This window comes from Pan troglodytes, chromosome 10, assembly GCF_028858775.2.
Source record: "Pan troglodytes isolate AG18354 chromosome 10, NHGRI_mPanTro3-v2.0_pri, whole genome shotgun sequence".
In the NCBI taxonomy this organism is placed as follows: domain Eukaryota; kingdom Metazoa; phylum Chordata; class Mammalia; order Primates; family Hominidae; genus Pan; species Pan troglodytes.
The window spans coordinates 51704436-51731800 of NC_072408.2; the positions used below are offsets into that span (position 1 = coordinate 51704436).

The following is a 27365-nucleotide window of genomic DNA, read 5'->3' on the forward strand; positions in this document are numbered from 1 at the left end:
AGAGTGACCTACTTACAGCCGACCTCATTATTTTTTTAAAAAGGCTGCTATGTAAAATAGTGATTATACAGTCTTGGTATCAGTTCCTGTTTGGCTAAGCTTTGGAAATGACACTAGAGCAACAATAAAAAGATGTTAAAATTAGTAAAAAGTCTTCATTCAGAAAATCCAAATTGAGAACGATATTTTAAGATGTTCTAATGTATGAAACACTGTAATTTTTTAAATTAAGTAACACTAACAATATTAGCAGTCATAATTCCACATGCTTTATCTTTTATCTCACAGCAGTTCACAGCCATATCCTCTAAGTAATAATTACTAAAAATAAGCCACCCCCTGAGCAAATGGCAACAATACCTACTAATGTTTAATAAGAAGTAAAGAATCAAATTAAAGCACATGAAGAATTGGCGGAGCAGGTCATTTGCTGGTGGGCAGGTATCAGAAGAAAGTTGATGTAGATGACACTTTATTGCAATAGGCAAAATTATAAAAGGATTGTTCTTCATATTATGAACTGAAAGCGGTGGGCTGGCGTGCTTGTCCTGATAACTAGAGAGAGGAAAACTTAAATATTATCTGAGCCAAAGCCTGGGCATAGTAACATCTGTCAGGTTTTCCATGAAGGATGGTAGAATATAGCCTTGGGAAAAGGGGAATACACTGTGAGCATCAAAAGGAACCCAGAGTCAAAGTTGCTCTGTAAGAATCCCACAGCAAGTTCTAGACTTAACTCTGGAGGCTAGGTAACATTTACTGAGCACTTATATTGCCTTGTGGCAATGTACAGGCCCTTGGGGTGCTGCAACCCAAAAAGAAAGCCAACCCTCTTCATATCCATCTTACCCTCATGCCTGCTTGTTGTATAGTCTTCCAGCACCAAAAGATTCTTTCTCCTGGTTTCTCTTCAACCTTAATATCTGATAAGTATGACCCCATAATATCTGATTTTGACATAGAATATGTCCAAATGTTCCCATGCCAAACTTCCTGGAACCACCTTAGAGAAACAGTCCCTGCATTTTTCTGCATTTTAGAATCTCTAGGAATCTCTTAAACATTCCAACACCCAGACTACATGCAGACAAGTTAAACCACTATCCCAGAGTGAGACACAGGCATCAGTAGTCTTTGAAACTTCCCAGGTGATTCCAGTATGCAGACAAGTTTGGGAATCACAGCCTTATGAAATTCAGGTAAAAACTGATTAGAGCACCCAACTAAACAATAAGCTCTGTTCCCTAAATCTATATATAAACTGCTTAAGAGATTTACAAATATTGACAGCTTAATGATATTTGTATTCATTTAAGATTTCCACAATGCATATTAAGTACGCATCTGCACACACTTTCCTGATGAGAAACTAAAGCTAGTAAGTTAGTCAACAAATACAGCATGATCTTGAGGTCTCTCTGAATCCATGCTGGTAAGGGCTAACCTGACTACTATAACAAGCATTTAATTAACACTTCAGTAAGTGTTATTATGAAAATGCTTTTTGCCTGCTTGAGCCTTAAATGTTTGGGTGGAATTAGTGCTAAGCAGTACAAAGATTCCGGTTGTTCTTATCAGCTATGATTAACATGCAGACAGTCCTTGTCTCCCCTGAATTTTAGTGGACAGAACAGGGAGAACCAACCTTTTACAGGATGGATAAGTTTAAGGGTGTGATAGAGACATTACAACATGGCACCTGTCCCAAACTCATGCCCTGTGCTGTGCTGTTCTTGCAACATTCATACCATAATCAGTTTCCAGATTAATGTGCCCTGTTTAAAAAGCACAAAGCAGGACTCCCTGTCAGGTGACCAAAGGGCAGAATTTCTGCTGAAGTTATATCCTACTTTGCATTAGTGATATTTTTGTTGTAAACTGAATTTTAATGCTTCTTTACAAGAAACACGATCTCTGGTTCAACGCAGCTCCCCTCAACTCCTCACAGACCCTTTTATCTCATACCAGATGTTTCACACTTTTACTAGATGAGCCTGGCCTTGAGGGCATTTGAATTTGCAATGCTGGTATTTATTATTTATGCAAGTTTAACAGAGAAAGCCACTGTCACTCATTAAGACCTCACCACAAACTGATGACTTAAGCTACTGAAACATGGTTGGTAAGATTTGAACAGACCCAAAGGTATTGCAGAACAAATTATACACAGCATGACCACTTGCCAAACCAGCAAGTCTAGGGAGGGGCTGGCTGGAACAAGACCATTGAGAGATTAATAAGAGAAAGTTAACTTCAAATGCAATGGTATTTTGACTCAATTTTTACCATATTTAATACAGTCCAATGTTTACTCCTTACTAATTTGTTATGACTTTACATGTGTTTTGTATATATTTGTTAAGTGAATAGATTCATGAAGAAGTAAGAGAGACCCTCAGTGGGGTTTTGGAATACCAAAGGTCTGTAATTTTGCAACATCAAAATTTGATAAAATATTTAAAAACTATGTATACAAATACCTTATTTCATGAGTTTTGTTATCTCAAAATGTTTGTTGCAAAAAGGTGGCTGAATGGAGGAAAGAGATGATTATCTTAAGAAATATTTGGACAAAAATAGTAGCAAAAATAAATTTGGACTATTCCTCATTTATTTGTATAAGCTCTGCACTTCACAAATCCCTTGACACCAGAAAAAACATGTTCTCAAAGATATGGTCCACAGAGATAGTCAATTGAAGGTGTCACCAATTTTAGAAAGATAGCAATGGCATTACGATAGAGACTTGTAGGGCTAAGAAAGTAAAGTATGCAGAAGTACCAGGAATAAATATTCTGCTTATTTTTTTAAAAAAAATCATATAATCAAAACAAGGGGTTTTTTTTTTAGATATATAGCATATTGTTTGGGGGAAAACTGGTTCACTTTGCTAAATTTTATTTAAGTAAAATAAAATGCTTCTTTTTTTTTCAAACTGCAACTTAGATTTGCCAAAAATCTTCCTTGATTCTATGATTTTTCGTTCAAACTGAAAATGTCAAAGAGAAATTAGGATAATTACAACATAAGAAAAAAAGCACTTGGGTTTTGAAAATTATTAGGTTTCATTTTTCTTCAATAGCTACAGGTTCATAGTATTTTTATGATGTATTTTAAAATCTTTACGAGAGGTGCTGTTCTTTCAATGAAAACAGATGGCTTCTCTCTAGGTTTTCTGTTTCATCTCACTCTCACTCACTTGACTCATAGGCATTACTTCTCATATATCCTCTGGTCAGTAGTCAAGAACAATTTGGAATTCTTAACATGGCCCACGTGGTGTCCTACTTTCTTTTTGTGAGTCCTTGTCTATAGCATTTAAGAAACTATTGATGTGGACTTTATCTTCTGTTTTAACTGATATCTTTGGAAATGGCAGAGATATTTATTTGATCTTACACTTGACCAGTAATTTCTATTGCTGTTGCATGCTTAATTGACTCCTTATGCAATATCATGTTCCAAAAGCTACTTAAGATGTTTCACTGAGCAATTTGGTAGACTAGTGAAGGATCGTGGAGGCATGTCCAGGTCTGAGATAAAGCTTAACATATTTTGTCAGCCAGGAAAAAAAGAAGTTATTTATTTCCTAATCAGCTTTCAGATATATAAGAGAAGAATATATCCCAAACTTAGTTTTAGGAAAACTCTTACTTAATCATTTCTTATCAAATATTGTATTCCCTGTGTTCACTCAAATTACTTTAATCTCTTGAAACATAATGAAGCTTTTATGAAGCAACAACAATAAAGCATAAATACAAGATACTTCATTGCTATAAATCTCTTTCTGATGTTTAACTAAATATGGTTAAAACACGTTTAACTAAAAATGTGGCATACTCTATGAATATAAAAAACTTTACTGCTCTAAAAATCCGCGGAGCAAACAACTGCTAAAGAATAGCAATTTCATAAAAACACTTAGCACTTAAGTAACCAGGAACTGCAATATCTATCTTAAACAATAATAAGATAAAACTTATTCTTTTACTTTTTTCCCATTCCAGAAATGAGATGCTTTCCACCATCTTTATCAAAAGGGAATAGGAATATAGGAATTTAGGAATTTTCTAAAGTTGAAAATCAACAGTTTGGCTGAGACGTGATGGTTATATCATTTCGTGCCTAAAAATATACTCACTTCCCCCATCTGATGACAAAATTCAACAAATTCAGTTGACATGTAAGCAGAAAAAAAAATTGAACCAAAATCTATGTCTATATGCCATATTGGATTAAGATCTACTATTAAATATTTGCAAGAAAATTATTCAGTTTATCAGAATAGTATGTGAAAACAATAAAAACTTTGGAACCAGATTGCCTGGGTTATATTCCAAGTTCTGCCATTCATACTGCCGTATCTGTGTGAACTTGGGCAAGGGCAAGACACTTAACCTCCTAAGCTTCAGTGTCTCCACCTATTTCAGGGTTTTTATGGATGGAAAATCAGTATGTATCTGATATAAAGTTAATGATACAATAAAATGAGTACTCATTAATATTAGCTGAGATTAGAACTTGAAATATGAAGCTATGTGCTTCTTTTGTAGTACTTCTGGAATTAGTCGAATGACTCCCCTGAACATTTCTTTTACCTTTTAGTTAGCACCTCCTGCAGGCCCAGGATGATTCTAAAATATGTGTGTGTGTGTGTGTGTGTGTGTGTGTGTGTATGCACTATTCTTAAGTATATATAAATATATACTTAAGAATATAATTAATGAATCAGGGGTAGGTTGAGGTCAAAATGGTTCCATAAATATAATGTATATATTGTATTTATATAAATATAATACATACATTATATTCATATAAACATAATGTATATATATTTATGTGACACCATATTTATATTTATATTATATACATTATAAATATAATATAAATATAAATATATTTATATTATATATAGTATATATTTATATAAATATCAATATTATATATAATATTTATATAAATATCAATATTATATATAACTTTATATATAATATATTATATATATAAATTTACATAAATATAAATATTACATATATTAATTTATATATAATATAAATATTACATATTTATACATAATATAAATATTATATACATAATATAAATATTATATACATAATATAAATATTATATATAATATAAATATTAGATATTATATTTATATATAATATAAATATTAGATATATATTTATATATAATATAAATATTAGATATATATTTATATATAATATAAATATTAGATATATATTTATATATAATATAAATATTAGATAAAAATTTAGATAAAAATTTATATATAATATGAATATTAGATATGAAAGTTTATATATAATATAAATATACATAAATATAAAAATTTATATATAATATAAATATAATATATATATAAATTTATATATAATATAAATTTATATATAAATATATAAATTTATATATAACATAATTATATATAAATATATAAATTTATATATAAATATTATATATAAATATATAAATTTATATATAAATATTATATATAAATATATAAATTTATATATAATATAAATATTATAAATATAATTATATATAATATAAATATGATTATACATTTTATATTTATAATTATATATTATAAATATAATTATATTTATAATATATATTATAAATATAATTATATTTATAATATATTATATTATATTATATTATAATATATTATAAATATAATTATATTTATAATATATATTATAAATATAATTATATTCATATTTATATACATAAATATAATTATATTCATATTTATATATTATAAATATAATTATATTTATAATATATAAATATAATTATATTTATATATATTATATAAATTTACTTTTATATATATTATATAAATTTATTTTTATATATATTATATAAATTTATTTTTATATATATTATGTAAATATAAATATATAAATAATATAAATATATAATATACATTTACATTATATATTATATATTTATGTTTATAATATAAATATATATCTATAATATAAATATATGATTAATATCATATATATTACATATTTAAACATAATATATATTATATTTATAATAATGTTTATATATAAATATATACTTATATTTATATAATATATAATGTAATATAATATTATAATATATAATGTTTATAATATATATTATATATTAAATAATATTAAATATATATTATAATATATAATATATTAAATATAATACGATATATATTATATATAAACATTATTCTAAATATGTGTATTTAGAATAGTTCTCGGCCCACAAGAGGCACTAAATAAAAGGTGAAAGAAATGTTAAGGGAGCCATCCAACTCCTAAACATACTACTAAAAAGCACATAGCTTCTTTTTTCAAGTTCTAATATGAGCCTATATTAACAGCCAGCTCTCATTTCATTATATCATTGACTTTCAAAGAGGAAAAAATCAAGTATCAATGCCTCCTGGGCTTTATTCAAAGTTCTTCAGGTAAATGGTGGATAAATACTGCTTTAAACATGGACACAGGAAGGGGAACATCACACCCGGGGACTGTTGTGGGGTGGGGGGAGGGTGGAGGGATAGCATTAGGAGATATACCTAATGCTAAATGACGAGTTAATGAGTGAAGCACACCAACATGGCACATATATACATATGTAACAAACCTGCACGTTGTGCACATGTATCCTAAAACTTAATGTATAATAATAATAATGAAAAAAAAAAGAAAATTCCATCGAAAAAAAAGGTGCAGAACTTTACGTTAGAAAAATCATAAAGAATATGTGGACAAAGGAGGTACCCAACTAGAGGAAGTATAAACTAAGTAATAGAAATAAAGTATAATGGAATTGGAAGAAGCTGAAACTAAGTTGGGGATGAAAAAGATGAAAAATGAGCATCCCCTGTCTCTGGTGGGAATGTCTTTCTATAAGAGATGTCCTCAGTTTCTTTCATATCTTAATGTAGTTCATTCAATACCTAGGTGAATTTTCCTAGGTGCCTTTCATATTCTTGGTGAATATGAATATAAAATTTATCTTCCATAAATTTTTAATAAATGAATATAAATTGCATACATATACCTATCACATACTATGGAATTATTTGATATTTTGATGGGCATTGGCATTAGGAGACTTACAGTGAAAGCCAGAATTTGTGCCTCTGTTCTTAAGTGTCTATACATTATAGTACAACCTTTTTTACCCGGAAATCCTTTTTTATTCCAGGTCATATTCTATTTTTTTAATTCCAAAAGTCATGAAAATTAAAAGACTCTTGATCATCATTTAGGATGCTATCTGAACACAGGAAGTTAGACTCTCCTGCCTTATTAATTTTTTAGCTGGAACTTATTATTTTGAAGGAACATGAAACACAAAGCTAAAATATTTATAGAGACATTAAAATATTTATACATGCAAAAGCAAAATGACCACATTTACTTCCCTCGAAACTTCCTAATGAGCAAAAAGGAAATGCAAAAAATAATTTCCCTTTTATGCTCTTTGCTTCAATGAAATGATCAAACAAACTGATTATTATTAATTTTTTTTGGCAAGTATGGGTGCCACTAAATCTGCCGTCCTTGGGTTTTGTCTGTGCGATGGTCCATGTTGGTGTCCCACTCACAACCTCTTGACCTACTGGAGCACTCCATTGCCCAAGAGCACAGGCCCAGGAGATCAGGCTGAGGGCAGACTTTATGTGACACCATAGAACTATATCTTTGCTTGCCTCCTTCTCTTTCTCTCTCCTGTTTCTCTCATCTCTTACAGATTCCCCAAGAGTACTTCCTCTTTAAATCTTGTGCCCCTAAATCCCTGATGCATGCTTTTTTTCTTAGAGAACCTCACATAACACGAAATCTTTATAGAAAGTTAGTGTATTAATTAAATGCTTGATCCAGTTTGTATTTTCACTGTATAAGTAATGAAATGGAACATACGAATGTACCAAACATGAGGTTAACTAATCAGGGGTAGGTTGAGGTCAAAATGGTTCCAATGAACAGGCAGAGAAAGACAGCAAAAGAGAAAGACCCAGAGGAATGTTCAGCTCTTAGGTCCAGCTCCCATGGCTAAATATCTGGTTTGCACCCTTCCATTTCTCATATACATGTGTTCAATGAGTTTGCTCATCCTGGCCTTCTATTCCAAGTTTCATGGTTTAAATTTTTTTTCTATTATGAAGTTCAATAAAACTGTTATTGCTACTTTATTTCAAGTGCTAAATCAAATTCAATTATGCTTCTTATTCTGTCATTTTGAAACATCAGTAGAAGAGAAATAATTAGAAAATTGGCACTGATTATAATATGCATTGTCAAAATCAATTCCAGACAGAATAACAAGCTAGATGTTGGTTATATTCCAGGTTACTGTTCATTCACACACTTAGTGTTTGTGAAATAGTCCACAAAATAGTGACATGTATAAACTAGAAAATTTTGAACTAAACTATTTTTAACTTGATAAAATGAAAATAACACAAACAGTTAACTCCTTTCCTAAATAAGTGTGCAATAAGCATAAAACGACAATTAAAAACATCACCACATTTTAGGTTGTATGTTTATATAATTATAAATTTTATTTCATATTATCTATATTTAAGCTAGAAGGAATACTTTATGCTCAAACACTGCAGAAATATTTCCTCCCTCTATTCTGTTCTAGAGTTGTAAATGAATATTAACCCTTGATGTAATGGTATTTACTCTCAAGTATATGCCATTCTTTAATTCTCTCTGTCCACTGAAATTTAACCAATTTTCTATCTTATGTAGTAATCTCTTCTTGCTCACATGACTCAAGGGACATATCTCAACCCAGCTTCCTTCTGCCCCAGAGCTGGGATCAACACAGTGCCACTGAGAGCAGTAATGACCATTCAAAGAATGCACTGGCAGGATCTGCAGAGCTCAATCTTTTCTTTATACTCTTTGCCATTTACACTCAAGAATGACATCACCATTTTGGGAGACTTACACTAGCAATTCATCACTTCCATTCAAGAGTGTTCACAAGCATGTGTCCCTGTGGTTCTGGGAACAAATTTAGTGTGAAGAAGTGCATAGCCTGGTTGAGGTGGGGTAGGGAGAGGAGCAAAGCAGGGTTAATATATATGATACCCTGAACAATATAGCTGACCTCCTTCCACCTTTATAGGATTCTAGAATGCTCATTTTACAATAATAAGTCACAAAACTGAACCAGAAAAAAGAAATGAAACAGTGCTTATGTGCTGTTATGATCTATTTATTCTTTAAATAAATATTTCTTGAGCACCTATTTTATACCTGGTTCTGTGTTGGGTGTTAGGAATATAATTATAAATATTATTGACATTGTAACTCCCCTCAAGAAGCTTCTAGTCAAGTCAGGAAGAGTTTTTAACTTTTTCTCTTAACTAGTATGAACAGTCTTTTGAAGCAAAGATAATAGCAGTATAAATATTAATGATAAAATCTCTCTGAAAAAATACAAAGTGTATGAAAAATAAGACAGCAAAAATTGTCACTCAAATATTTAGACAGATATTGCAGTACTTATACATAAAATAGACACAGTTAAAATAGAAAGGTAAAATATATTTCTAAAAAATACCTTTTTTCTAAAATCAACACATTTTTTCTAAAATCATATTCTTGCTAGATCCTCAATACAGAGAAATAATTCAGCAAAAATTACAACTTATTTCTTACTATATTCCAACTACAAAGGCTATGTTTTATTAATCCAAAAGCATTTTTAGTGGTTAAGCTTGTCTGGCTCTAATGAAACTCCAACTTTCAAGGGGAAAAAAAGTCCATTAAAAATCACACATAATTTTATAAAGAGACGGTCACTATAAATGCCTTAAATAAAAGTAAAGCCAACTGGCAAACAACTAAACTGACTTTTTCCTGTTTTATGTGTCTACAACATCACTTTATGGTAAAGCCTTTGCTAGTAGTGGCACATATACATAAATTCCGACAGATAATCCTAGGGCTACTATGTTAAAGCCATGCAATGTCCTGTGACTGTTAGAAGTTGATACACACAGTATATGGTTTTCAGGATGAAGGATGCTTTATGATGACTTCAGTGTTGGCTAACAGAATTGTCTTTTTTTCTTTTTCTTTTTTTTTTGAGACAGAGTCTCGCTCTATCACCCAGGCTGGAGTGCAGTGGCACAATCTCAGCTTACTGCAACCTCCGCCTCCCAGGTTCAAGCCATTCTGCTGCCTCAGCCTCCTGAGCAGCTGGGATTGCAGGCATGTGCCACTATATCCAGCTAATTTTTGTATTTTTAGTAGAGATGGGGTTTCACCATGTTGGCCAGGCTGGTGAGCTCCTGACCTCAAGTGATCCACCCGTCTCAGCCTCCCAAGTGCTGGGGTTACAGGTGTGAGCCACCGCGCCCGGCCTAGAGTTGTCTTCTTAGGTCATGGCTCAGTTTTACCTTATCTATACCCCTCACCCCAACAAGAACCTCAAACCTGGAGTCTGATGCCCTGATTCTATTGTGAGTCATACCATTTACTTCTGTAAGATGGAAGCAACTAGAACAGGATGTACCAGGGGCTAGAACAGGGGATTATTAGGCATAGATCAGCAGAAGTGCTTCTTCTCTCTGGCATTAAATTAAGGGCAGAAGCAAGTGCCATCATGATGTCCTTGGAATCCCCTGCCACCTTAGACCTCATCAGAAGCTGAAGCAGCAATGGCAAAACTGGGGTAATGTGATATGGAACTGGCCAACTCTCCTCCAGCTTCTGACTTAATGGCACAGTGCACGGGCACATAGGTGGATACCTGGAAATGGTGTCTCGTGAGACACCCCATGTTGTTTTATTTACAGCTTCATGACAGAGCTTTTCTCTGATCCTGCCCATAGCAAAGACCCAGCTCAATGTGGATTACATCACTCAGCACTTTACGTATTTCTTACATATTAACCTATTTTAAAAACCTATTTGACAAAAGAATTAGTACCCTTAACCCTGAGTTATGTATCTCTTGTCCTCTGCATGGGGAGTACCACAGAGCCAGGAAAAGTCAGAGCTGCCTAAGAAATTGGACCCAGTAGAGCTTGAAGCTCTGTAATGTGAGGGCCAAAGATACTTCTCATATTGGTTGACACCATCCTTATCTTTGGATCACATTAATACTGATATGCCTTTTAAAACTATAAAAAAGTTTTGAATTATTTCCATAAAAGAAAAATCCTCCATTTCAGAAATATATAAAAGACACACTTTGATTGTTAATGTAAATAGTTGCTTTTCCATGACAGTCACCCTCATCATTGATATTCATTTCACGATGAGAATCCTATAGACAGATGAAGGTCAAGGCTATGTTAGACTTCTCTCATGAGGGAAAATATTATTTTTTTAAATGTTATCAATATACACATATGTAGACATATAAATATTTATACAGAAACTCACTGCCCAATCAGTGAATAGAAATGGGAATAGAAATGATGTGTCTGGGAATCCTCCCTGTGTGACTGTATTTTAAAATCAGGAGCACTTGGTATTTCCTTTGCTATTTCTATCCCTGTGTCTAATGTGGAAAGGTCAATGTTTCATATAACATAGCATAAAGAGACTTTGGATTCTCTTCCAGCTTACAGAAAGGCCCCAGGGGGTTAGGTGACTTAAGATCACATTGTGAGGTTCAACCTAGAACACGGTTTTCTTGACTCTCAATCCAGTCTTAGTTCTGTGATGTAGCAGTAATCTTTCATATAGAAAAAAGTGAAGTTATCAGGTTAGCCAGTAGAAATATAAGACATTAAAGCAGTAAAATTAGAAGAAACTATGAAGGTCAGCCAGACCTTGAAAGGAGACAAAGATCACAGGCTGAACTGTGGAATTATTTGTACTCCCCTTAGCCAGATGAAAGCGGCAGACAAGTGCAGAATAGAAATCCAACCAGGAAGGGTTAAAGGTCTTTGGTCAAAACTCTACCATGCATTTTCCTCCTAAGGGTGCTGCAGCAATTGGACCCCTCCCTATGGTTAAAAAAGAAAAAATGCTAATTTAAAAAATAATAATGATGAACCAATAAAGAGAGGCAGAGCTGTATATGGTACAGAAAGCAACATCTTGAAGAAATGGCTGGGGAAGAATTGGATAGAATTGGGTTAGAAACAAACAATGTTGCCATAGTGGAAAAGAAAATGATTTATGTAATAAATGGCTGGCATGAGCCTGCAAACTTCAGCTCCTAGGTCCTGCTGGTTCATTGTTTCTCCTCTAACTTTTGTCAGGTTCAGTATAAGAAAAAAGTCAGGAAGCAATGTACCATATCATCTTAGCCTCCTGCAGCATTGGCGATTGAAATAAACTCCAGACACTCTGGACCCCAGGCCTGGGATAAGGTGGGCTGCTCACACTTATGGGGCTCAGAAAGTCTAGGCATCCTGAGGTTTGGATCAATGACTTGGCCCTTGCCATCCCCTCAAAGGACTGAGCCAAGCTAAAGTGATGAGAAGCCCCACAATGTGCACAATGAAGCACTTATGTCTACCTTATACGTTAGCATTTTAAGTCACATCACAGGGCCACACATTTAAGCTTTACAGAAAATATGTAACACAGGAAGGAACTATTAATCCTATTTGATAAATCTGCAAACTGAGCCTCCGAGAACTGTTCATTATTTGTGGAAGGTCGAACCATAGGTGGTCAGGTCAGATACTTCAAATTCCTGGACTCTTAATCTAGTTATCTTTTCCATCTTATTAAGCAGATTTGCCACAAAGTGATGTCAAAATCACGATGCATAATTAATGTCAAAAATTTTTTTAAACATCCCCTCAAATTTCAAGGAAGTTACGTTTTTCAAAGTTTATGTATCTCCTCCTAAAAAGCTTTTTCCAATGGAAAAAAGAAATTTTTCTTTTTTTTTTTCTTTTTGAGACGGAGTCTTGCTCCGTCGCCCAGGCTGGAGTTCAGTGGCGCGATCTCGGCTCACTGCAAGCTCCGCCTCCCGGGTTCACGCCATTCTCCTGCCTCAGCCTCCCGAGTAGCTGGGACTACAGGCGCCCGCCACCACGCCTGGCTAATTTTTTGTATTTTTAGTAGAGACGGAGTTTCACCGTGTTAGCCAGGTTGGTCTCGATCTCCTGACCTCGTGATCCGCCCGCCTCGGCCTCCCAAAGTGCTGGGATTACAGGCGTGAGCCACCGCGCCCGGCCCGGAAAAAAGAAATTTTTCACGTGAGGCAGCCTGTTCTCAATGTCTAGCTTATTCTAATTGCTATTTCTAGAGATTACAAATAAATCATTTTTCAAGTTTACATTTTAAAGTTAATGGAATAGAATCCATACAGTAATCTGTTCTGTTAACATTCTAAAAATCAATAGAGGTAGGTGGAGGCTCAAAAACAGGCCATACAAACCCTTTGGTAGTTACTTGATACTCTTCCTGGATGTTCTCAGTAGGAGCAGTTAAGCTACAACTGCTTCCTGATCCTGGAAAGCACCTGTTCCAGGTAAGAAGCAATCAATAGAAATGGCAGGAACTCTTTTGTTCCTACCTACAATATCTACCTACAATATCTGGGACATATCTGCAGGGACATGTCCATGCCAAGTCTTGTTTGAGTCAGGCATTATCTGCCTTCTGGTATATCTCCTCATTTTCAAGTGAATAGACTAACAAAGGTAATTAGAATCAACTGCATTTATGAACGGTATTAATGAAGTGCTCCATTTTTATGGGAGTTATGCTCTTTGCATTTTGTGAGTCTCTCATAAATTTATAGAACCCAGAGCCTTCTAGCAACATGCTATCTTTAAATTTTAACCCAATGATTAAAAACAGAAGATACTTTATTGACAGATGAGCTCAGCAGGAGACATGTTTGTCTGTTTGTTCCAGGCTTATAGTAACAAGGAGTAAGAAAATACAAAAGAGATTAAAAGAGATAATACTCAGAACTCAGTTACCATTATATTAGTAGTTCCAATGAGGAAAATAAATGTAGAAAACGATTTCTTAAATTGCTAAAAAAAATATTTCATATGGTCTTCTGAGACAGGCCAGACCACATTCCTTACCTGAAAATTGTACATGCCTTAAGAAAAAGCCAAAATTATTTAGACAAACAAAATTATTTATAACTTCACAGGGAGAATTTCTATTAATGTTATGACTGTATATGTTTATATGCTCAAACATACATGTGTGTTTAGATAGGTAGATGATAGATAGATAGATAGATCGACAGATTCTGGTGGAGTGCCATTACTTGTATTCTAATTGCATTGATTTTTTTTCTGAGGTCCACAGATATTGGATATAATCTCTGGAATTATCTTTACTCATAAATTTGTTTCACTCAAAGAGAGGTAATTATTTTACTCTACATCATCAAAAGCAGTGTCTGTCCAACACTGTGAACATGTCTTCCGTTTGATGTTTGAAATGGGTGAAGTTAAAATTTTCTTACCATCCAAGCTGTGACAAAGTCCCCCATCCAGGTCCCTACTGCAGCTAATTTCATGAAACTTTCATTTCGGATGCCCATATAGTCTGTAATGATATATGCTCTGTGGAAACAAACACACAAGACATTGTCCGGACTCAGAGAGTCATACAGTTAAGGCTTTCTGGTTCAGCAACAGGCAAAGGGACTTCTCCCATTCTCAACAAGCTGTCTGGCTCTTGTCCCATCACATATGCTTACAAATCTGGAAGTCTAAGAAGAGCTCTCAGGGTGTCTGGGTCATTTTCAATTATACTTGAAGACTGAATGTGGCTCCACCAATTACCATGTGCACTTCATATTTGAGCTGTACGACTAATGACAGCTTTTGAAAAATCAAACAGAAATACTCAGCCAAGGTATTATTGCATGCTCACTCAAGTATGAGCAGAGCAGAAACACTTCCTAAATTGGAGTAACTTCAAAGAGGAGAGAAGAGCTAACTTTCCTTCAGTTCCATCAAATCAAAACAATTGGAAAAATGCTGGGATTAGGCTTTAGATATAACATCATACCTGAATAACGTTCAGAATAATATCGAGATTTAAGAAAAATTTCCATGCATAATAAAGCAGTACGAAATTTGATCCAAATATGTGTGATTTAAATTATTACTGAAATATAAATAAGAAAATGTAATTATACCATTTACTTTTTGTATAGCTAATTCCTATTTCCACTGATCATTAAATATTAGTATTAAGACCAGGCTTACTGTTCATCAGGCATTTTCATTTCTACTTTTTCATTTAATATTCAAGAAAACACTAATTATTATTTTTCTAATTTTGCAATTTCTCTGAAAAAACTGGGACTCAGATCACATAACTTGCCCTATTCATATCATATAACTAACGAATGGTAGCTAGGTGACAAATTTCTCTCTCCCTCTTTTAGTTTTTATTTTACTCTTCAGTTTTTGTTCACTTAACTACTTTTATCTTAAATTTTGCTCCTTTTCTTATACATAATACCTGTACAATTAGAGTATTGGTAAAACTTAATTCTTCTTAATTTTAAAATACATCCAATAGATAACGATTGTTCATTATTTATCTACTGAAATTATGAAGAAACATGTTTTTGAAGTCACTGAGAGGTAAACTATCTCCAATTCAGTTTTTTCTTTTCTGGAGTTATTTCAGATGGTTCTGTTATCCATAAAATAAACAGATATTTAACTAGTTTTATTTAACAACAAAAGCAAACTTAAAAATTCTTAACATAACTCTTTTTCAACAGACTTCATTCACCTACCTTGGAGGCTCTCTGTAAGTGTTTTAAGGACAACCCCAAAATTCTGGATCTCCAATTCCATGGACTTTGATAGTAGCCCAAAATTTATAGCTACCATAAATTGCACGCTTATAAGGTGCCAAAGATAGTTATTACCACTTTAAATACAGTGTATACATCAACTCTCACACTGGTACAATGAAATGTATTATTATTCCTAATTCACAATATGAAATTGAGATTTACAGAGTTTTTGCAACTTGCTTAAGGTCAAGCATCTGGTAAATGGACAGGATTTAAATTTAAACTTGATTGACTCACAAACGCAGAAATTTAACCACTAAGCAACATCTTCTTCTTATAAGTGTTAGTGAAGATATAAAACACAACAAATATCTACTCTGTCCACAAGTAGCTTAGTAGATGATAAAAATTAAGACTTATTTCCCTTTAAGATAAATCCTAATAAGAAGTCAAGAATAGTATGCAGAACCTTTAGCTCTCCAGAGCAACCATCAAGTCTTGAGTTTCAATTCATGTTGAATTCACCAATCAAAGTGGCGTCCACTTGAAAGCCCCCAAGTTATTCACTTGGACAACTTGGTGTAGCACCATTCAGTACCACGATCACTGAACAGCTCTTGGTCAGTGAGCTCAACATTACTATAAAGGATTAGCTCTGGTAATTGCCCAGTTCTTTCAATGATACCTAATTTGAAGAACTTGTTCAATGCCCCACCTGTCCACTTTTCCAATTAGTTCTAGAATATCTTGGGGTAGAGTGGAAATTTTAGGGTATATTCCCTGTAATTGCATACATTTGTATAAGAGAAGGTATCATTCTTTTATTTTACTATCTAAAAATAGAGACAGGCGGCTGGATACACTTGCAACAGATCAATCATCCAGCTAAGAACTAAAAAAATAAAAACCAAAACCACCACCATACTCTGGGGCTTTTCAGAGGGAAAAGGGTGGGAGAAGAGAGAGGATCAGGGAAAATAATTAATGGGTACTAGGCTTAATACCTGAGTGATGAAACAATCTGCAAAACAAACCCCCATGACACGAGATTATCTATATAGCAAAACTGCACGTGTACTCCTGAACTTAAAAGTTTTTTAAAAATGCAAAAAATGTCACAAATTTGGTATCATGGAGGTTACTGACAAAAGGAGTTTTAATGAAGTGGTGCTACTGTACATGTGTATACAATTTGAATATATGTTAATCAAAAGTGTTAACACTGTTTAAATAATCAAAAAATTAAAATTGTTGAGGCAATGAAGACTAGAAAAATCAAGATACCAGATTAGAGAGAACTGTGGAAAGTTAGAACTGTGAAGAACAGACAACATTGGAAATTTAAGGAGCCAAGATCCTAGTGAGGAAGGAGAAACCCAGAAGACAGCATGACACACAGCTGGTTGCCTTTCAAGACACTTGCCAAACCTTTCTGAACTTGTACAGGAAGGAGACTAAAAGACTAAGTAAAATCTCTAAAGAGCATTAGGGAGGTTTGGCAACTTCCTCATATTGAGGACTCTATTAGAGTTCAGAACCAGCTAGAGAATGTGGTCCAAGAGAATACAGCCCTCTGGAGGGCTACAGAAAACCAGAGATGGATGAATCCTTGATGAAAGTATAAACCAGCCCTTACCCAGGCCATTTGATGACCGGATTGTGGTGATCAGCTTCTACTGTCTCCACTTAACAAAGGAAAAAGTAAACGTTTTGTGGAAAAATAAAATTTTGTTTTATCCTCTACACACTTTTATACATAATATCTGTCCATCATTCAAAAATTACTAGGATGTCAAGAAACAAGCTCCTATCACTGAAAACCAAGAGAAAAACTGTCCAGAAGAATAGGAAGCTATTTTGGCTATCTTGTCTACTGTTGATTCTCCAGTGGAGAATTAATAAATATTTGTTTAAATTATGATTTAATAAAGTGACCCAAATCATTCATATTTATTTATATATGGCATGGGTAGATCTCCATACATTAAATCCTAGAAACAGCAATAAAATGAGATTGAATCATGAAAAACTTTTCCATGGAGGAAGATATTAAAAACTTCTAAAAATTGTTTTGTGTGTTCACTTTATCTCTCCAGCTACATTTATAGCTTCTTGACTGACTGGAAGATAACTGTCCTGTATTCACCCAGAGTAATATATCAGCACAAAATAAAGTATCCTTGCCTGTGGCTGTGGACATATGATAAGTGCTAGATGCTATAACAATGCAGATGAGATAGTACTGACAACTTATGAAATAACTAATATACTTAAAAATGAAGAATAATATATAAAGACTAGTCATTATTCAGTAATTATTCTTATTTTTGCTGCTTTGGATAAATATGAAGAAGAATTACAAATATGCAGACCTGTCATAAAAATTTTCAGCTACTATTTCACTCATTTGCATATCCATTAACATTTAACAAGATTTCCTGGTTGGATTGTAAACAACAAGACAGGCATATATTTATATTAGCAATTTTAGCCAGTTTGAATATCACATTGGACTCTAGAAAAGTGAAATTGTGAGGTTTCATATACCTAATGATTTGGGCAAGTAATTCAGAATTAAACTTTATTTGCTAAGAGGCACAATTAAAGTTATTTTGTTTGGTGCATTAGCTGATTATTTTAACAACTCATACATCCTTTGTTTTCTTTTATGCTTTATTTGTTTTCTTTTTTCCACTATCTAGAAAATCTTGCAGTTCTACCAGCCTTCTAAGTAACTATTGATCATTGATATAGGCTTTTAAGATCCTAAATAAATTTTTTCTCAGCCTCTAACTCCAATTATTTTTTCCTCGAGATTTAAACCTTAACCATCAAATCCATAACAAACATGTGGAGATTTCAATATACAAGATCTGGAAAAGGCTAATTATCATAACATCTTGACAATATGAGATACCAAGCCTATTAAAACCTGTTGCAAAATGACTAAACTAAACAGACTCTAACATGAGCAAAATAGTCAATAAAACTATAATATAGTGAATTGGTCTTACAGTAAGGGTCTTGATCACTAGCAACAAAAGTTCCAGTTCACTTCAGTCTATTAGTCATATATAAGTGGTTGCAGTCAATGCCAGGTGATTTAGTGGTTGAGTCTGAATTTTAACAGGAGGCAGTACACACAGATCACCAAACCAATATGGATCCATGCTTCACTGAAAACCCATCTGTGGCCAGCTGGATTCATAATGTCACAGCTGTCTCTCTCAGCCATGTTTGGACAACATAAATAAGATTGGGGGCTTCACACACAAGTAAATCATGGGCGAGGAGTTGACTTGCATGAGTACAGGTCTGCATTAAACACACTAAAACTAAAGCAAAAGCTCTAAGGATTCTTAAGGCATTAAAGTGAAAATTTGTCACTACAAAATGCCAGGAACTAAACCTAGATTTTTAAAATTAACCTTTCCTCAATCATTTTGTGTTTGTAATGAAATGATTAACTAGATTAATGACTCCAGTCACTTACTCGACTATTATCCAAATAACCACATTATAGTATATTTGCTCAAAATCTCCAGTTCTTGATTTAAAATACTTTGATGGAGCTCAATACATGTGTAAGGACCTTCCAGGCCAGACCTATGGTTTGAAGCTATGGGGCAAGATCCCCTGGAATGTCACAAAAAAGCTGCAGACAATTGTTAGCTGTAGCCTGTAATGATTAAAATTGCATCTGAACCTAACAATGGTCACTGATAAAATCCCAACTCAAATTTCCTAACTTTAGCCATTAATTCCCTCTAAGTTCTATAAGGAAGACATATCTAAGAAGACTGGAGACAGAGTATCATTAACCAAGCCCACCCTCACTGTGAATACATCCAGCATACATCAATTCTTTCTTCCATTTCTTGCCTTACTTCAGCCCATTCAGTGAAATTCATTTGTGCTGTATACAGAAACATTAGTATTACATCAATTTCTCCCTTTCCTTTACTCTCAACATTAGTGATTAATCACTAATGTTACTTCTGAAAGGCTCTCAAATCTATGCTGTTTTTCTGTCATCACCACTATCAATGTCTAAATTCTGTCCATAATCATCTCTAATCTGAAACTAAAGTAATAATTTCCTATTCTTTTGTAACTATTTCCACCCACAGTAAATTCTTTATTGACACTATGGGGATTTCTAGCAAAGAAACAGGGCATACTGGAGAAGCAGAAGTCCTGGAACCAGAAAAGATTAAGCTTGCAACCCACCCCATACCCCCATGACTTGGGACAAATGATCAACTTTGATAATCATCCATTTCCTTATCTATATAGTGGGAATAAAAATACCTTTCCTTCCCAGGGGTTTATTGGGGAACACATGATATAAAGTATGCAAAGCTTCTAGTACAACTATTTCATAATATGCATGTAAAAAAAGGTAAACTTCTGGCCTACTGGCTTCCATTTTTCAAAATAATATTGTGGTCCCCAATGTCACAGGGTAAAGCATATGATATGGTTTGGCTGTGTCCCTACCCAAATCTCATCTTGGATTGTAACTTCCACAATTCCCACGTGTTGTGGGAGGGACCCAGTGGTAGGTAGTTGAATAAGTGGGACTGGTCTTTCTTGTGCTCTTCTCGCAATGGTGAGTGGGTCTCATGAGATCTGATGGTTTTAAATAGAGGAGTTCCCCTGCACAAACTCTCTCTTTGCTGGCTGCCATCCATGTAAGATGTGACTTGCTCCTCCTTGCTTTCTGCCATGATTGTGATGCCTCCCAGCCATGTGGAACTGTAAGTCCATTAAACCTCTGTTTCTTCCCAGTATCAGGTATGTCTTTATCAGCAGCGTGAAAATGGACTAAGACAACATGGATAAGAAGAACCTCCACTCTGCAAGGCATCTTCATTTTTAGACTCACCTCCTTATATTTCAGAATCTCCTTCTTTCAGGCCCTCCTCCTACTAGGAAATCAATCTCACCAATATACCACCATTTCATAATACACTTATAATGGCTGCCCAGAATGCTCTCTTTATTGTCCCATGCCAATCCCTGTCTTCTGGCTTGAGATTACTAACTCAGTCTGTCCACTGAGAAACCTACCGCCATTACTTTTGAAAGTTATCGCTTCCTTAGTGTTGTCATAATACTTTGACTATACCTCTATGTTAAATCATTTTCCCAGAGTATTTTAATGATTTTCTTACATTGCCCCTCTCTCCCATAAGATTTACTTCATCAAGGGTAAAAAACATGTATCTTTTTTTTTTTTTTTTTGGCAAATGGAATTCTTGGCCCAGGGTATAGTATGTTTTAGGAATGCAATAAATAAGTAAATGAATTAAGTAGTAAATTACTTAAATCATTTGACATCAGGGTCAAAGTAGGATGAGTATAAAAGCATAAAAGGTAAAAGCAAGGATTTGCAATACAAGATAAAATAAAAGCAAACATCAAAGACAAATTGTGTGCCATGTAATTATGATGCTCTAACAAAGTTAGAATAGAGCGTTATTGTATCATTTTTATTACCTCTTCTGGAATAAAAAGCTAGAGGCTAGAATATAAATAAATCAAAATAAAGAACATATCTTTGACTTTCTGCAACACATGCTGTAAATTTACTTACTTCGAACGTCAGTTGAATAATTTAAAAAGTAAAATATTGAAAATCTACTTAATCATATTAAAGTATTTTTTTAATGAGATTACTTATCAATACATGATTTAGTGCACCAATTTGCTGGCACAAACAATACCAGAGCTACACAGTAAAACACATTTATTTTATCCATATGTAAAAAAGGAAACAAAATGTATTCCACTGCCCTTCAAATGGATACTGTAAAACTACATTTGTTGTGTGTCTTTTAAAGTCAAAATATAAAGGTCTATAAGGTTAAAAAAACAATATAGCCTCAAAACTAATTCTAAAGTCCCAGATTTTGTGTGGTTATATCCCAAGTTTCTTTCATAGTTTAATTCTTTTCTTTTATCAACTTCCCAAACACTCCAGGAATATGCAATCTAATTTGATGCTCTGAATAGTTCTGTCTTCTACCTCTAATGAAGTAAACAAATACAACAAAGAGACTTCATTTATCTTCACTAAAGTTATTAGAAAAATGATACAGATAACCAAGCTTTAAAATCCTGAGCTTGTTGCTAAGAGAACCCCAATAAATCCCCAAAGGAATCCAGAGAGTCACAAATTACCTGAAAGTAATTTCATAATTAATTTAGTCACATTTTAATGTTAAATAAAATTAAGTGTTTAGAACTATTCAAGTAAAATATATACAATGCATTGCCATAAGTTTTTATTATTGTAAAAGGGAATTGTAAGCTAAGCCAGAATGGCATTCATTAATTTACCCTATATAATGATTCTTCTATCTAAACTAATTAGAAGAGCATAAAATAACTTACAAGTTTTGCAAAGATTTTGATGCTGTTCAAAGTAGAACAAAAACCAAGTTCAATTTTAATGGGTATGTGTCAGTGGAGGCAAGTGTTCATGGTTGCAAATGATCAAAATAATGGAATAAAAACAATGGGACATAAATACAATAATTAACATTTACCAGGAACTATAATTTGTCCACTGTATATAATAAAATGAAGAAACCTGAAAAATGAGACTGTTCTTGTATTTCCTACAAAATTTTCAAATTCAAAGCAGTTGTGACAATTTCTTTTCTTTCTCTTCTCTCTCCTCCTCCTTCTTCTTCCCTTTCTTCTTTTCGTCCATCTTCCTCTGGATATGAATTCAACCACCTCTTTTTCTCTTCCCTGTAGCTACTCAACACTATTTCCCAATGATTTACTCCATATTCCTGTTGAAACAATTTTAGGCTCCAGTAATATGGGGAAGGGAGAAGGGAACTGTCTTTACCCAGGAACCTTATTGCAGCATGTAAATTTATATTGGATAAGCACCTATCTTAATTTATATTCATTTATTCATTAAACAAATAATTACTGATGTCTCACTGCATGCTAGACCATGACCCTGATACTTGTAAACTCATAAATTCTCAAGGGAAAGAAAATAGCACCCCAGAGCTAGTGGTCCCATCTTGGATTATCACTCAGTGCCTGTTTTCTAGTAATTTCTTCCTGCCATTGGGGTAATCTTATGGAGACATATATAATGATGCCCAACTCTGCTATTGTTTCATTTTCTGGTAATTTAGAACCAATACAAAAAGAGAGAAAGAAGGAAATATCTTTCCTGGAGGTTATATGAGAAAATAACCCAGTGATTGTTGGAGACCACAATTTTATCCCCTGTAATCTGCAGACAAAGCAAGAGAAGGAAAGAGAGTGAGAGTGGCAGAGAGTGAGAGGGCAGGCAGAGGATGAAAGCTGGCTGACATATGCAAAGGAGAGAAGACAGGAAAAAACATGGGTGGTGTGGCAGTCTAATTCCAATGCCTTCCTGGGACATGTATACCAGCACTTTGGATTCCATGGGACATCCATGTTGCTTCCTAAGAATCACTGTTCCCTATCTTATCTTTGTTCTTGAGCTAACGTCACTGAGATTATATTCGTTGCAATGAAAAGCATTGTAAATATTCACCCAGGAAAGAGGGTAGAGTCTCAAAATTGTGGTTCTGAGTATTTTGTTCAATTTTAACTGTGCAACCATTCTTCTAGCCTTTTAGAAATAAATGACACTAAATTGGCTATACGAAAAAAGCCATCAGTGTAGTTGGTAGACTGAGGTTGGTTCTCAAATTATTCCTAATTAGAACGAAGATAAACAGATGTGCCCACACTTTGTGGCACTGCTCTAGGAAATGGGGGAAACTTTTGTTTAAATCTAATGTACTGTTTCCGCATATAAATTTCACAGGTGTCCTGAAATTTAGAATAGCACTCCCCTCTCTCTCCAGTTAAAAAATGTGATATATGGTCCAGTTAAGACCAATCTGTTAAGCCTGGGCAACATAGTGCACCACATCTCTACAAAACCAAAAAATTAGCCAGGCTTGGTGGCACATACCTGTAGATCAAGCTACTTAGAGACTGAGCTAGGAGGATTGCTTGAGCCCAGGAGGTCAAGGCTACAGCAAGCAAGCCTTGATCGCACCACTGCACTCAAGCCTGGGCAACAGAGTGATAACCTGTCTCAAAAACACAAAAACAAAAACCCCAAAAGACCAATGTGTCTCCGTTTTGAGAGATGTGGGACAAACGGTGAGTGTGTCAACTGAGTCACAATAAGTGAGGGAATATCTGTGGACTGAATAGATGAAAAGCTAGATTTGACATCACTTAACTAGCTAATATAAAGGGAGCCTGATTTTGAAATATAAAGTGTTGACAAAAGATAAAATAAAGGCAGATAATGTGTAACCTGGAGAGAGTGGAGGCTGCATTTCTGAAGACCAAAGGTATTTTATAGGTCTCTTACAAAGTGTCAGAAAAAGGTAACAAGAAGATAATATTAAGCAGACATCATTTAGTAGTATAGAATAGAGCTGGAGAGAGCAACACAGGAGTTTGGGAGAGGGGCCCTGGAATTGAGTTTGCCAATAATATAGAAGTGGCATATCAGATAAAGGATTATGAAGCACTTTCCCCATTTGTGCTTGGCCATACCTGAACTTGGACCTTCCACGAAGAGCTCTAAAGCCCAAGGGACATCTCTTTAGCCTCACAAAGCCTCATTATCATCAAATGCCCTTCAAATTAGAAGTGAATTAGTTCTCATTGCCCCATAAATTTGTTTCATAATTTTACTAATTATATAGTTTCTCTTGACTTAACCACCAAGAATTTCATGCTCTGCTTTTGAAATGTGTGTTTCAAAAGCTGCACCACACCAGCTATCAGACCATGGTCAAAAAAGAAAAAAGAAAAAGGAAAAGAGAGGAGAGAAGAAAAGCCACAATTCCACCCATCTTGTGAACATTTCAGACCCATCGAGTTCCTCCAAATAACTCAGTAAGTTTTCTGAGAGTTTCCTTTGCGCTGTTGGAACCAGTACTGTTAGCTATTACAGTGCTATTTTCCTCTTGTTCCACTCACTGTCATGAAGGCTAGTTGATTCCAATGTCAAAAGTCGTTCCAGAGATACCCTCTCCTCAACTGATGCCCACCAAAGAGCCTGCTACTGCCACTCATGTTGTCAACATGTGCACCAAGACCAAGGTACTCATGTCTGTGCCAAGGACAATGCAGACATCTTTGCAAATTCTGTTATTACAACAGATGCCTCCCTTATAATGTCTGTAATCAGTCAACGAATACACCCACATCATTGTACCATGCCTGTGCTACCATAAGCCAATAGCAACAGGGACACTGATGCCCTGCAGTCTCAAATTCCCAAAGATATTATGGAAAACTCACTTTTCACTTTTACTTGTTCTTGTACTTGCTCTTACCATCTGATTCGGGTGTAAGTAGTTGGGACCATGAGTAAAATACACTGTGCTTTATTGACAATAATCCTTTCTTTTTCAACACCTGCCCAGTGTCTTTGAACTAGATACGCCTGCTTCAACTGTCTCTTAGATGTTATTTTTTAGGCCTTTTGGTGCCACATGTAAACAGCACCCTAGAAGTAAGATTACACATAAACTTGGTGGAGTGAGAAATTATGTTTCCCTCTTCCAAAATTTACTACAATGACAATGTAGGAATTTAAAAAAAACTGCAGAGTAGGAGAAGAAATGACAGAACATGAGAAATTTTTAATGCAATTTTAGAAAGCAGGTTGAGGAACGGGGATGGTCATAGTTTCAGCTTTCTTTGTTGTATTGACTTTTTCTGGAGCACGTAATAAGAAGGAAGCTAAACTCTACCTCTGGATCCCAATAATGCTCAGGGATGAGAAGCTCAGGATTTCTGAAGGCAAGGGAGAAGAGGAATGAAAGAGAAAAATGATCCTCCAATGGAGGATCAGTAGAAATCTTTCACAATGAGTTGTTAGGCCACCAGGTATCTTCCCTGATGCAATGAAACCTGGAAATGACTTTCACCCCACCTAACTTAGATTTGCTACATGAAGAAGTTCAAGCCTGGAATGAGGTACCTTAATGAGAAGGAGCTTTAAAATACAAAGGGTGTGTGTGTGTGCGTACATACACATATGAGTCCCATCATCCACAATGTTATTTGTCTAGGTTAAAGACAGAAGTTTCATCTAAAAAAAAAAAAAAACCTGAGCAGCCCCTCCCGCTTAAAAAAGGCTTATTAACAATTGAGGGTCTCCCAGTGAAACGGCCAAATTCCTACACTGCCTCCGTCTCCCTAATTCTTATCCATCAATAAGCCTATCCATGCACAGAGACTTCCCAGTCATCTTTTTATCGCTCAGCCTTAAATATGGATAGACTTCAGGTATTATCATATATTTGAAGAAAATCTCTAACAAGGAAAATAAAAAGCTCAAAATGAAATAAAAACAAGGAACAAAACAGACAATGCAGAAAACAGAAAAAGTGAGAACAGAATAAAGATATTTTTCAGACCTGCAAAGTAAAAATTCAATTATATGCTGCTATAAAAATACCTAAAACTAAGGCTACATAAAGGTTGAAAATAGTGGGAAAAGATAACATGCAAAAAATTAATATCAATTTTAAAGGTGAATAGTGTTATTATAAATTAAGACAGATTCTTACTAATGATAACAGGGTCAACTTATCAGGAAGATACAGTGTGCTATCAAAATATATAAATTAAAATAAATTGGCAAAACATTAAGGAAAAATAAATTCCCATAGAAAATGTGAAATAACATATTTTACTCAATAATCAATGGAACAAGCAGACAAAAACTAGTAAGGATATAAAGGATTTAAATAAGAGGATGAGCAAACTCTGCCTAATGGATATATAGAGAAAAACTCACCCCACAACTACAGAATGCACATTCTTTTAATGCAACAGAGAACACTTAGAAATATTGATCATCAGCAGGGCCATAAACAAGTCTCAAAAAAATTAAAATGACTAAATTATACATAGGATATTCTTTGTCCATAATATAACTAAACTATACATCAGTAACATATAATTTGAGAACTCCCAGATCATTGGAAACTAAGAGAGACACTTCCAAATAACAGGAGTCAAAATAGAAACCTCAATGAGGCAGAGTAAATATTTTGAACAGGATAATAATGAAAAAGCACTGTGAGAAAGAGCTAACACCATGCTTAAACTTTTAATTTTGAATAAATATATTGGAAAATAAGAAATGCTAAAACTGAATGATTAAAAATCCTTGTCAAGGAATTAGAGAAGAAACAGCAAAATTAACCACAAAGAGAGAAATATATAAGTTTTTCAAAGACTTCAATTAAATAAGTAGTAAAGAAAAAAGGAATTATACAATAGACCAACACAGCTAGTCCTATGAAAAGATGTAAAATTAATCAGTCCCTGGCAAGACTGATAAAAATATACAGAAAAAGCACAATGTCAGAAATCAATGTCAGAAATGAAATAGGGGCATTGCTATAGACTCTTCAGAGATTAAACAAATAATCAGCTCTTTTTTGAAATGATATGCAAACTAAAAATGAAAATTTAGGTGAAATCAATAAGTTTCTAGAAAAAAAAATATTTACAAATTACCAAAATGTACATAGGAATAAAAAGTAGATTTGTAACTACTCACAAAATTCTAT

At 34.0% G+C, this 27365-nt stretch overlaps 1 protein-coding gene across 6 annotated transcripts in view; it reads right to left on the reverse strand.

Annotated features, from left to right (window-relative positions):
* Positions 1 to 27365, reverse strand: part of TMEM117 (transmembrane protein 117) — a 548703-nt gene that overhangs the window by 231700 nt on the left and 289638 nt on the right. For 4 of the 6 annotated variants that reach the window (XM_509012.8, XM_063785727.1, XM_009425571.5 and 1 more), the window contains one exon: positions 14449 to 14548. The exons of the other annotated variants lie outside the window; for them this stretch is intronic. In XM_509012.8, the coding sequence (XP_509012.2) occupies positions 14449 to 14548 (100 nt within the window). The remainder of the gene's footprint in view (positions 1 to 14448; positions 14549 to 27365) is intronic. 6 annotated transcript variants of the gene reach the window in all.